Here is a 14,344-nt window from a genome sequence, read left to right as displayed (position 1 = left end):
ATTATAACCTATTGAATAAAAGAGGAAGCCATGATTCCATACTGATATAAGTAAATGGATGGGTAAATTGAGTTTGATGATGTTTATTTAGGTATCCTTCCCTTGTCTCCCAAATGTTTATTAACTACAAAGGGAAAAGTAGTAACTATAGTGAAGAAGCCTGTCAGATGCCAGCTTAATCAAGTGATCAAAGTTAACATTATCAGTAGTAAGTCAACTCACTACTTTGCTGATAGGGTGCAGTGAGAAGACTAGAACATAGCACTGTGTCACGGTCCAAAGATACATAGTCGGAATCTGATCATGAAGAAGTAAGACAAATACACATTGAAGAGCAGTATACAGAATTACTGGCGTGTTAGTGTTCAAAGTTGTCAAAGTCACGGAGGCCAGGGAAAGACTGAAGTTTTGCTCCAGATTGAAGGACACCAAGAGACAATGACATTAAACGCAATTCATGATTCTGACGTGAATATGAAGAACATTATTGGAACAGTTTGTGAAACTTGAATGACTTCTGAGAATCAGATGATACTAATCGGTCAGTATTAGTTTCCTAATTCTGATTTTTGTATTATTGTGAATATTGAAGACAGCATGTCTTTGTAGTCATAACACTCACCATATTTGAGAGTGATTCAGTATTGACTGCACTTACTATTTGCTTTGTATTGTATCTAAATTATATACTTCAATAAAGTGAAAAAAAGGATATATGTAAATATGCACACATGGAAGAAAACTTGGAGTGGTTGCTTCTCAAGAGATTAACCTTAGGGTAACCTGGGGGTCACAGGTGGGCAGGAAACTTCCTTTCATTGTATAACCTTTTGTTTTATTTGAGACTTTTATCATTTGCATGTATACCTCTTCAAAATTATTCACCAAAAAAACTTCAAAATATGTAGATATGCCTATAATATTACACCATAAGTTATTCAGACCAGTGATTAGGATAGAATGTTCTTCATTGAGGTCATGCCTTTTGAGTTTATCAGATGTGGTTTAATGCCTTTTTGTAACTTTTTTGTGTGTGTGGTGAAATATACATAACATACAGTTTGCCATTTTACCCATTTTTAAGTGTACAGTTCACGAGCATCAAGTACATTCACAGTGTTGTGCCGCTATCACCACTTTCCATCTACACAACTTTTCATCTTCCCAAACTAGAACCCTGTATTCATTAAAGAGTAACTCCCCCTCCCTCCAGCCCCTGGTAACCACTATGAATTTGACTATTCTCAGTTCCTTATATAAGTGAGATCATACAGTGTTTGTCCTTTTGTGTCTGGCTATGTCACAGTGTCTCTCTCTCGACTAAAACATTTCCAGTTCTCTAATTTTGGCATCTAATCAATTTTAGAATAACTTACTTTGCTAAATTAAATCAAAGCGTGTTGTTATTATAAATCTTTTATCCAAGGACTTTGTGCTGTTTGTAATACTTTTCTGCTATTAATAATGTAGACCAGTTATCTAACAAGAATTTTAGTAACTAAAACACTCTAAATCAGTGTGCCATAATGTTTTGAAAATAGTAACTATGTTTTATTTTTAAAAGAGTGTTAGTGTGAAGGCAAAATCATCTTATTTGGCATTCTTGTACTAATAATCATTTTATATATGAAGTATTTTAACTGGAAAACCAAGAAAATTTTTCTATATATACAGACTTATAAAATCAGAAGATAGTTCAGAAGTTATCTTGTCTGATCTGTACCCAATTCAATTCAGGAAAAATTTATTGAACAAAGCACATGCTGGGTAGAAAGTGACATGAATTACGTTCTTTTCTAAGCTCATTTAGTAAGAACTATTCAGATTATTTTAATATAAGATGAGATAAATTGTGTGGTAGAGATATATATGAAGTATAGTAGGAAGATGTTAGAACAGTTTATTCTGGGAGGGGTTTGGGTTTGGTAAAGCTTCTTTTAACATTTCATAGTTCATGTTGCCATGAAACCAAAAACAAATCCCTGCCTGGCTTTTAGTCCCTCTCCTGCTCAACTCTATTCTGTGTCCTGAATGACTGCTTTGATCCCTTATTATAGCTCAGTTCTTAGGCTCATTTCTAGTCAGGCAAGTTATTTTGTCTTGTATAGGATGTTGGCAAAGTCTTGCGTGAGATTCAACAACAGCTGAGACTTAAAAATAGCTCCTAGGAACCACTTTAACCATTAACCATTGACAAGGACTATATTCAGAAAAATGTCAGGGGAAAATTTAAATGTTTGCAGAGAATGGAGAGGAGCATACAGATAACTTCTAACTTTTTGCATAGGGACTTTGTCCCCACATTATTTATATGCATCTATTTTTACTTTTGGAGTTTGGAGAAGATGTGACTTGGAAAATTAGAACTCCCTAAGGAAAAAAGAAAAGGAGCCATATTCTCTGTCCTCTGGGCCTTTGATGTGCTTGGAATACTTTGTTCTGACTAGTGTTCTGTCCTTTGATTAACTTCTCATCATTTAGATGTTTCCTTGGACTTCACTTCTTCCAGGAAGTCCTTCCTCTCATTTTTCCATTGATTAGATTCTCATTATTTTCTGAGATTATCCACACTGAATTATAGTTGCTTATTGTATTTGTCTAGACCAATGTTTCCCAACTGGGGCCTCCCAGGGACATTTGGCAATGTCTGGATCCATCTTTCTTTTTCACAATTGGGGGGTGCTACTGGCATCTAGTGGGTAGAGGTCAGGGATGCTGCTAAGCACCTTGTAGGGTGCAGGACAGCTGAATTACTTTCAGAAGTTAATGCTGTTTTATATTGTAATTTTAGGTTGTATAAAAATGAATGTGATACAGATATACTGTATTTGTTATTTATTTCCCATTAATATTTACTTCCTTCCATGGTATACAGATTTTCATGAGTGGCTATCTTCTGTTTATCTTCTTCTTGAGGTTTAAAGCCTAAAAGTGTGTGTATTAATAATAAAAGAATATTCCTGGATATTAATTTTAGATGAATATTAAAATGCTTTGAGGGAAAGTAAGGGTAATGTACTATTTAAGTATCTGGATTCTGTGCATTTGTTATTAAAGCCCAAAGTGTATTCATGTTGGTATGGTAAGTTTCTTAGAGCATTGTTGTTACTACTTTACCTTAGTTCTAAATGAAGTGTTATAAATCAGAAATTAAAACTATTTTATTATAGTGGTAGAAGTCTTTCATTTTATTTTGAACGTGCATATGTTGTCATTCAGCAAACATGTTACCAGTGCCTGTTATGTGCCAGGCATTTAGGTATTTGGCACACAAACCAGTTCATGCCTTCAAAAGAACTCAGAGAGCAGGACAGATGCTGCAGTCCCACACAGACAGTGTAGTAGTGTATATACAAAGTATTAGGGGAAGACTGAGGATGAGAGGGAATGAAGCTTATCAAGTCTCCCAGGCTAAGAACAAGGCGAGGGGTGGTGAGGTGGGGTAGGTTTTATAGGTAGAGAAGTGTTTGTGAATAAGTAAAGAGGCATAAAAGGATGTGATATTTGCAAGTCACTGTATAGCTTATGGTGCTTAGGGAATAGAGAGCATTAAAAGATGATTTTCAGAAAAAGGTACGACAATGACTCCTATACAGATATAATATGTGCTAAGGGTTTTGTTAAACTCGTTCAGTGAAATGGCCAGACATGAAAAGTTTTAAAATGCACAAATTTATATGGAGTAATGGAATGTTAAGATAAATTATAAGTGGAGGCAAAACTTTTTTCTGTAGAGTTAGGGGGAATCAGTTGAATCTCTACCAGACAGGACATAATTTGCATATCTGTTAGTTATCTACAATTTCTAGATTTGTAAAATAGCTCCTATAGAATCAATCTGACAATGCATAGTTTTCCATTGGAGTACAAAATTTTTTTCTATAGGAGTGGCAGGAAATTGTAAAGCACCTTCCAGTGCTCTCAGAGAATTTGTACTGGATATAATAGTCAACAAAATTTTGGGGTTAGGGAGCGAGATCATGTTGTAGTAGAGATAAAACCATTCAAGTGGCGGTATTTAGGACTAATTTCGTGAGGGCAGCAGCCAGTGCAGGGAAGCTGGGCAGGCTTTACAGTGCAGTGAGGATGAAGAGGAGCACATTCAGCCGAATTAGGAAGTGGAGTGCTTGAGACTTCCGGACTGATCAAAGCAGGTGAGGAAGTGAGAAGAGACAAGGGAATTTCTGGCTTAAGCAATTGTAAGGACAGTGGGTCATTTTACTGAGAAAGGAAACATAAGAGGAGGAGCAATGTTTGGGGAAAGATAAAGGTGGTTTTGGGAGGTGTGCTTTTTGAGATGATGTGGAACACCAAGGTGGAAATGTCCATTATGTAGTTAGAAATCATAGATTTGGAACTCAGAAGAAGGATTGTGGGCTAAGGATTTTAGTCTGGAAACCATCATCTGTATTGAGGTTTATATAAAAATAAGTAACTTTGAACTGGGAGAACTTCAATATGGAGAAGAGGAAGAGGGCCAAGAACCCTGGGGAACATCTTTATTTGCATGATTCTTTGGGACAATTATAGAATATGTTCTCAGGAGCATTGTTATAACTTGGTTAAGTATCAGTCTTGTTTTTAATTGTTAACAATGATGTCTGCTCAGCTTTAATTTTCTCTTTCATTGGCATCTGAAATTATTTTTATTTATTCTTGGTTTCTAGCCTGTTTGACTCCAGGTAGAGAACTTTGAATCCAGAATTCTTAATCACTTCTCATTTTAGGGATATACTTCCTCGTTTTAGATTTTAAGTTGAGAAAGACTTAGTTTGGAACTTTGCACTAGTGTGAAAAGTGAGATCACCAAGGGACAGAGAATGGGAAGGAAGTACTCACCCTTGTGTCTCTTGTAATGTTATTTTCATTGTGAATTTCTCTTATTACATCTCAGTTCCAAATGCATTCCACACTCATAGTGGGGGTGAGGGGATGGGGATGGTTCTCTTGATGTTTTTGCATTATTATGTAGCTAAGTGTAAATTAGTTCTACAGTTCAATAATTGAAGGGAAGACAAGCCTACATTTGTGTTCCCTTTCTAACCTTTCTTCACAATCTCATAGTTAATGCAATTTTAGTACAATTTTAGGTTATTAAATCTGCTTATCTCTTTTTAAAAAATGTGTATATATGGATATATTAATTGTAAATTGTAAAATAAATTTAGAGAACATTGTAATTAGAATTGTGTTTGGAGATGCTTTTGAAACTGGCCTTTTTATTTTTGTATTTAGTGGTATTTGAGGTTTAAAATTCAGAGAAACATTGAAAATCCTATTTTTTTCTTTTTAGATCATCCAATTATGATGGGGTTTGAGCCCCTTGTTAACCAGAGACTACTTCCACCCACCTTCCCTCGATATGCAAAAATAATTAAAAGGGAAGAAATGGTCAACTATTTTGCAAGATTAATAGATAGAATAAAAACTGTCTGTGAGGTGGTCAATTTAACAAATTTACATTGTATTCTGGTAAGTAGAAATGTCTATTATGGAATGTAACTTTGATTTAACCACAAAATATGTTATCCCTTTTTAGACACTGACTGTCCCAAGGGTAAATAATACTGGCTTACCTATTTCTGTGATAGCTGGAGGACTAAGTAGTGTATATGTATATTTTTTCCTGTTTAATCCTCATAAGGATTTTATACTATCCATTTTAGAGATGAAGAAACTAAAGTTTAAAGAGATTAGATAATTCACCCAAGTTTTACAAAGGGGAATTTGAACCTTGGATTCTGTCTTCAAAATCTTTTATATAAATGTGTATGTATGTGTGTGAGTGTGTTGTGTGTGTATAAACACATGTATGTGCATGCGTATAAATATTTTTTCATACAAAACTTGGATCATGGTGTTTGGTAACCTTTTTTTAACTATTAATCTCTATATCGTGAACATCTTCCTTTCACGTCAACAGATATAGGCATGTGTCACTTAACAATGGGGATACATTCTGAGAAATGTCTTCTTAGGGGATTTCATCTTTGTGCGAACATCATGTGTACTTACACAACCTAGATGGTATAGTCTACTACATACCTAGGCTATATATGGTGCTGATCTTAGGGGACTACTGTCGTATATGCAGTCCATTATTGACTGAAACGTTGTTATGCAGCACATGACTGTACACATATTTCTACATTATTTACGTGGTATTTTATTATGCACATATACCACAGTTTTTTCAGTCTATTCACATTGAGTTACATTTAGGTAATTTTCAGTGTTTTACTCTTAGAAATAGTACTAAGATGAACATATTTGTACGTAAATCTTAGTATCATGTACTTTCTTCCCCTTAAGATAAATTCCTAAACAATGAAGTAGCTGGGTAAAAGAGTTTGTACATTTTTAAGATGGCATATTTTGGATTAATATTTTTTATGGGTTAAAATATAGAAAAACAAGGTTTATCTTGGGAATATTAAAACATTCGGACATAGAGTTTTGTTAGTTGATGAGATTATAGTGACATATATAAGGTTAGTAGGAAGTTAGAAAATATACAAAGTAATACGGTTGTTATTCAGACATATGTACACTAATTTATTTTGCATGATTATGCGTAGGTATGCATTTGAGTGTTGTTCTCCCTGCATGCCGAGGTACATAATTCCTAGCCTCAAGTCATTTCCTCTGTGAAATCTTCCTTGCTGGTTTCAAATTGCTGCTTTACCTGTGTTCTTGGAGATAACAAATTATGTAGTTTATAGTCCTAGAATTTAACAGTAACCTTGGGGATATAGTTGATGGTCAACAAAGATGTGTAGGGTTTTTTTATGCTCTTTCTTGTACTAACTTTATTTTCCTTTCCATTAATTCTTTGTTGTTAAAGCCCAACCTAAGTCTTCATTCCTTCGTGAAACTTTCACTGATTATGCGTTTATTACCTCCTTTTGTGTTCTCTTTCCTGTAGTTTGTCCTTATTTTGTCATAGGAATCATGGAATCATAAAGGTAGAAAAAATGATAGACATAAGCCAGTTCATTTTGCAGTTTATTGGACAGCTAAACAAAATAAGTTTTAGAGGGCTTGTAACTAGATTACGTGATTGGTTAGTGGCATGTCTGGATTTTGACTATTTTCTTACTCTTCTGCTACATCTACTTTTCTAATGTTTAATTGTTACATTGAAATGTATTTGTGTTCACCAGATTAATGATAGGATTTTAGAAAAGGAGGAGATCATTGTAAATTGAAATAAGAAAGTATAATGCAACAGTTGGAATTTGATATTCTGGCAGAAGATTATGGATTGCCTTGTCAGGAGAATAAATGCATACTGACACACCATAATAGAGGGGATCTGGGGGTGCCAGGCCTGGACTGCTGGCACTAGACATGAAGAGGGGAAAGTAGGAGAAGAGTCCCGCGATCGCTGAAAAACTTGGGACAGAGGAATAGGTGGTAATAGTTGAGTAGTGTGGCAGAGGCCAAGAGTAGAGGAAAAGATTAAAATTAGGGAGGATAAGAGGCCAAATAGTCTGGTGGATCTGCTTAGGGACCCTGTTACTATTAGGATAAAGTGCCAGATTTTAGTGATTGCTTACATATCAATCAGATAAACATAAGCATCCCAATGAAAAACTGGGAAAAGACATGAGCACAACACATTTAAAAGAAGTAAACATGAAAAAGACTTAACCTTACTTAGTAAGTAAAGAAATGCAACTTATAATAACTAGATTGAAAAGTATAGTAATATTTAATGTTGGTAAAAGGAAAGAGTTGTTCTCCTGTACTCCAGTGGCTCTCTCTCTCAAAAGTCTTAAAATCGTGTATACTTTGACCTGGCAACTTCTCTTCTAAAGATTTAGTTTAAGAAAATAATCTGAGATGTGCGAAGATGCACTAAAAAGGTGGTCCTTGCATCATCCTTTGTCATTCTTAAAAAACTAGAAACTGTTTAAATACCCAGTGGTGACATCCATTCTATGGTATGTTTAGAATATGTCTTACAGCCATTAATGAGCATGTTATAGAAAAACATTGGCATGGAGAAATGTTTATTATTGTCAAATTATGTTTAAAATATCCACGTATACCTTGTTGCACACAGAAAAGATCGTCAGAGATAGCCAAATTTAGTTTTAAAAAAGATTGGAATAACTGTTATACAATGATGAGCGAAAGTGTGTCATCCATATTTTCATGGGGTGTACAGTCTTGTTTGAGATCAAAATTGATCAGATAATCATAAACATGGTTATAGAATTACAAACTGAAGTAAGTGATAGGAAGGAAAGGAAGTAAAACATATAAGTTACAATGAAGGAATTGACTTAGATGATCAAGGAAATCTTCCTTAAGGAAATGAAGGTAAAGCTAAGATCTGAAGGTTAGGTAGACATTCATTGGGACAGTAGAGGGCAATTCCAGGTGAAGGAAGCTGAATGCTCCTCTGGGTGATGGGAAAGAACATGATACATTTGAGAAACTAAAAGAAAAGTAGTAGAGTAGAGCATGTAGTGATGGGGATGGGGGATTTGGTAAGGCTAGAGAGGTAGGCAGTTCAGCAGGATCATTTAAGTCACATTAAGGATTTTGGTCTTTATCATAGAGCAAAGGAAAACCATTAGAGTTTTATGCAAGATTAGTATGAGTGAAGCAATGACTTAATTGGATTAAGAATTCACTAAGATGTGGCTGCGTTGTAGAGAAAAGATTTGAAGGGAACAGAGTAAACACAGGGAGACAAATTAAGAAATCATTATTATAGCCCAAGGGAGAGAGGATGGTAACTTGGACTAGAAGGATGACAGGGAGATAATGAGGTGGGTAGTCAGAGTTAGAGCTATGTGTGAGCTAATAATGATTGAATATTGGGAATAAATTAAATATGGGGCATAAGAGAGCTCTCAGGAGGGTCTCCAGTTTTCTGACCTGCAAATCTAGGTGCAAATTTGGTGCTATTCATTGAAATGGGGAAATTCTCAAAGGGGATGTTTGGAGTCAAATGAGGGTCTTAATGAAGTAGAGTTTGAGATGTCTTTGAAATATTTAGAGAGATTGAACAGGAATTGGCTGTGTGGATAGCGTTTGGAGGTCTGTGCTAGAGTTATAATTTTGGAATTATTTCAGTACAGATGGTAATTGAAGCATGAATATGGATAAAATTATGAGGGGAAAAAGTATATAGATTAAGAAAAGAAGATAGTCTGGAATTAAGCTTTGAGTCTACAGAACACACTGAGAGGTGACCAAAGAGGAGGAAACTCAGGAGTCAATTTAAAAGGTTTTTCAAGATGAAAGTCATGTCAGATACTGCTGAAAGGTCAAATGAAAGAGGTGAATAAGGTCCAAAACAAATGTCTGTTGGATTTAGTGACAGGGGCCAGTGGTGATTAGAGCAAAGAGCCAAGCTAGTGTGTGTTTGAAGACAGTGGGAGTTGAGTAAGTAGAGACATTGGTGCCAGCCAACTCTTTAAAAAGTTTGGCTGAGAGGGCAGGAGTTGAGAGGGAAATGTGGCATCATGTGGCAGTCTTTTCTTCTTTTCTTTTTAAAGATGGGAAAAACTTGACTGTTTAAATGGGAACAATCTAGTAGAGAGGGATAACTTTAATATATAGGAGAGCTAAGGATGGATAATTGACAATGTGTAATGTTCCAGAGAAAGCCAGAGGAATGGAGTCTTTAGTACATGTGGAGGACTTCCACTGTTAAAGTAAACAAGGAAAGGGTCTGGTACAGATGTGGGTACAGTTAGAGGTTTGGAGGCTGAAGTTGAGGCATTTCCTGTTAGAAAGATGACTTTTATTTTCTTTGTAATGTGGAAAGGGAAGACATCTTTCTGGTGGAGAATATTCACTTTGAGGAGAGTGTGCAAGATGTAAAAGTTAATTGTGAAACAAGATAGTGAATTGACTAGAGAAACTTGGTAGGTTTTGACAGGACACACATTTAAATTGAGTCACAAGTCTGGGGAGTAGGTATAGAAAGAAAAGCAGAAAAGGCCTATCCATACTTAAAGTTTGAGATGAAAAAGAGCCAATAAAGGAGCTAGAATGAGTGATTGTAAAGATAGTAAATGTACCTGAAAAGTACAAGGTTTGTCTCCTAGAAGAGGAGAGAATTTAAAACATGGTGCATGGCTATTCAAAATGATGAAGAAAAGTCAGGAGTCATGAGATGACGACCAGAAGGGATAACACCTCAAGGAGATAAAGAAAACCTTTTTAAAAAATAAGTGAGACTTATGTGAGCATATTTTAATAGCCCTTGAAAAAATCTTTCCTCCCCCATTCCCCCTTCTCATCCCCCCTCATGTCCCCACCACTTCATTTTACTCCCAGTTACCTTCCATTCATCTTCCCCTCTGCCACTTCCCCCCTCTCATTTTAGGGATGTTACATGATGAAAAGAGCAGTAGCTTTCCAAGCCCAGCAGTGATACTGCTTTTCTTGAACGGAGTTTGTTGGCAGATAGGTTCATCTTGAAGACCAGCTCGAAGTCTTTGATGAACACGGTGCTAAGGGGGATCTTTAGGCTACAATAGAGGGCTTAGTGGGGAAAAGTGCTGCCTGTAATTGTCTAGGATTATTTTTCACAGTGATAGTCATCTGGGCAACAACTGTCTGTTTCCAGGAGAGGAAGCTTATAGGTTTTATGTCTTTTATTCTCTGATCGCCAGCCTATAGCGATGGCAAAGATGTTCTCATGCCCAGATAGCTGTCCTTACTCTACAAACCCAAATCCAAGTGTTAAAATACATACATTTTTACTTAGCTGTAAAATTTGGAAAATGCAGAAAAATATGAAGATGATAAATAAATATCCTATAATCTATAGATGTTAACATTTCTGTGTATTTTCTTTTGTTCTATCTGTGTGTAAACCCATATGTAGTTTTCTAAGTATTTCTTTTGATTTTTGCCTAGAGTCAGGAACAGTTAGTAATATGAATGTAATTGGCCTAGTTATTTGATATTTATTTCTGTGAAGTAGGAAGTAAAGCTCTTTCATTAATTATAAATTATTAATGATATATTATTTTTATGGCATACAAATTTAACGTTGGTATCTACACAATACTATTATTGGTCAGTTCATTAAAAAAGAAATTAGGCTCTAAAATTATCTATTATCCCATTGATACTATTAGACAATTCTTGTAGAAATGATCTTTAGCTATTTGTCATATTTTAACTCTTGTAGTGTATCATTTCCAGAAGGTCTAGCAAAAATTACACTCTATATGCAAACCTTTTCAGCTTTTATTTAATCTATTAATGACATTACTTTTTTCTCTGTGTATCTATTAGGATTTTTTCTGTGAATTTAGTGAACAATCACCTTGTGTTCTTTCAAGATCTCTCTTACAAGTAAGTTCCACTTAGTATCAGAATACTTCTGTAAATATCAAATTATATGTGTCTTGACTTTGTTTTATTGATTGATGGAACAAAAGATTGATGCTTTTATTTTTTTGTTTGGGTTTTTAAAAAAATTTTTTTAATTTTTAATTTTTTTTTTTTGAGGAAGATTAGCCCTGAGCTAATATCCATCACCAATCCTCCTCTTTTTGCTGAGGAAGATAGGCCCTGAGCTGACATCCATGCCCATCTTCCTCTACTTTATATGCGGGATGCCTGCCACAGCATGGCTTGATAAGCAGTGCATAGGTCCGCGCCCGGGATTTGAACTGGCAAACCCTGGGCTGCCGAAGCAGAGTGCACGAACTTAACTGATGTGTCACTGGGCTGGCTCAAAGGAAGATGCTTTCAAATGATATTCCACAGTTAGTGTTATATTTTTTTAATAGAAGTATTTACTTAGAATGTTAGACATTCATCAAGATCATATTCTGGCCATAAAACAATCTGTAATAATTTTAAAAGAATTGAAATCATACAAATTATACTCTCGACTATTTCGGAATTAAACATAATCAATAACAGAAAGATATCCGGAAAATTCTCCAAATATTTGGAAATAAACACAAGCTGAAGAGCCCATGGATCAAAGAGGAAGTCTTAAATTGGAATGAAAATGAAAATATATCAGAATCTGTGGGATACAATTAAAGCAGTGCTTAGAGAGAAATTTATGTTCATTAAGCATTCATATGAACATTGAATGTTTGTATGAAAAAAGATCTGAAATTAGTAATTTAAGTGTCTTCTTTAAAAAACCAGAAAAAGAAAGGCAAATTAAACTCAAAGCAAGCAAAAGGAAGGAAATAAAGATAAAAGCAGAAATCAGTAAAAGAGGAAACAGACTAACAGTAGAGAAAATCAGTGCAACCAGAAGCTGGTTCTTTGAAAATAGCAATAAAATTAATGAACTTCTAACCAGACGGAATGGGGAAAAAGAGAAGATACAGATGAATGATATCAGGAATGAAGGAAAGGATATCACCACAGACCCTACACACATTAAAAAGATTATACCGGAATATTATAAACAACTCTGTGTCCATAAAATCAAAAACTTGAGACGAAATGGACCAGTTCCTTGAAAAACCCTACCGAAACTCACTCAAGAAGAATAGATAACTTGAATAATCCTGTGTCTGTTAAAGAAATTGAATTCTTAGTTAAAAACTTCCAACAAAGAAAACTCCAGGCCAGTTCTACGGTCTGTTTCAAAAAATAGAAGCAGCAAGAATACTCATTGTATGAGGCCAGCATTAGCTCAGTATCAAAACCAAACATAGACATTACAAGTGTACAAAATTATAGCCCAATATTCCTTATGAACATAGGTACAAAAATCTTAAAGTATTTTCAGATCAAACCCAGGAATCTATTAGGAAAAAGATAATACATCAGGGTTTTGTCCCAGAAATGGAAGGCTGATTCAACATTTGAAAATCACTCATTGTAATTCATCATACCATCTAAAGTCTCAATAGATTCAGGAAAAGCATTTGACAAAATTTAGCATCCATTCATGATAATAAAAAAATCTGTCAGCAAAACTAGGAATAGAAGAAAACTTCCTTAACCTGATAAACAGCATGTACAAAAACCTACAGCTAGCATCATACTTAAAGATGAAGATTAAATCCTTTCCTCCTCAGATTGGGAGGAAAGCAAGGATTTCCACTCTCATCACTCCACTTTTACCCAACACAATACTAGAAATCTTACCCAGTGAAAAAGGCAGGAAAAAGGAAGAAAAGGCATATGGGTGAGAAAGAAAGAAATATTGTCTGTTTACAGACAACATGATTTTCTGTGTAGAGTGCCAACGAATCTACAAAGAAGTTCCTAGACCTGATGGGTGAGCTTAACCAGATCGCAGGATATGAGGTCAAAAAGCAATTGTATTTCTATATATTTGCAGTGAACAGTGGGAAATCAAAATTTTAAAAACAATATTATTTACAATAACATCAAAAAATGAAATCTATAAATCTAACACTTGTTTATAGGATCTGTGTGCTGAAAAACTACAAAGTGCTGATGACAGAAATCAAAGAAGACCTACATAAATAGAGATCTACCTCGTTTGAGGATTGAGAGAATTGATATTTTTAAGATGTCACTTGGCCCCCGAAGATAGATCTACAGATTCAAAGCAATCTCAATCAAAATCGTAGTAGGAATTTTTGTAGATGTCAGCAAGGCTGATTCTAAAATTTGTATGGAAAGGAAAAGGAATTAGAACAGCCAAAGCAATTTTTTTAAACAAGAACAAAGTTGGGGTGCTCACACTGTCTGACTGCAAGACAGGTATAGCATTGGCAAAATAATGGACACATGGATCAGTGGAACTAAGGGGGAAGTCCAGAAAAGTCCTATTTCTTTAATTAGCCCTTTATTGTATAGCACTGGATTATATAGTCCTTTATTAATTGACTAATATGGTCACTTAACTGATCAATATTTGATATGGTCAACTAACTTTTGACAAGGCACAAAGGCAAATCAATGGAGAAAAGGTAGTTGTCCCAAAAACTGGTGCAAGAACGGTTGGAGAGACAAATGAAGTGCATATGACTCAGAATGCATTATCGACCTAAATATAAAATATGAAACTATACAACTTTTAGAAGAAAGGATAGGAGAAAATCTTGGTGACTTTCGAGAAGGCAGAGACTTCTTAGGTATGACATCAAAAGTACAATCCATAAAAAAGTGGTAAATTGGTAAATTTTTTTTCCTTTTTTTTTTTTTCTCTCCCCAAAGCCCCAAAGCCCCTCGGTACATAGTTGTATGTTCTTCGTTGTGGGTCCTTGTAGTTGTGGCATGTGGGACGCTGCCTCAGCGTGGTTTGATGAGGAGTGCCATGTCCGCGCCCAGGATTTGAACCAACGAAACACTGGGCCGCCTGCAGCGGAGCACGCGAACTTAACCACTCGGCCACGGGGCCAGCCCCTGATAATTTTCT

At 35.3% G+C, this 14,344-nt stretch overlaps 1 protein-coding gene across 4 annotated transcripts in view; it reads left to right on the top strand.

Annotated features, from left to right (window-relative positions):
• NAA35 (N-alpha-acetyltransferase 35, NatC auxiliary subunit) overlaps positions 1 to 14,344 on the top strand; it is a 103,887-nt gene that overhangs the window by 59,635 nt on the left and 29,908 nt on the right. For all 4 annotated transcript variants that reach the window (XM_046663920.1, XM_046663922.1, XM_046663923.1 and 1 more), the window contains exons 12-13: positions 5,294 to 5,472; positions 11,272 to 11,331. In XM_046663920.1, the coding sequence (XP_046519876.1) occupies positions 5,294 to 5,472; positions 11,272 to 11,331 (239 nt within the window). The remainder of the gene's footprint in view (positions 1 to 5,293; positions 5,473 to 11,271; positions 11,332 to 14,344) is intronic.

Source organism: Equus quagga, chromosome 6 (assembly GCF_021613505.1).
Source record: "Equus quagga isolate Etosha38 chromosome 6, UCLA_HA_Equagga_1.0, whole genome shotgun sequence".
NCBI classification, from domain to species: Eukaryota; Metazoa; Chordata; class Mammalia; order Perissodactyla; family Equidae; genus Equus; species Equus quagga.
This window is presented reverse-complemented; position numbering and strand designations above follow the sequence as displayed.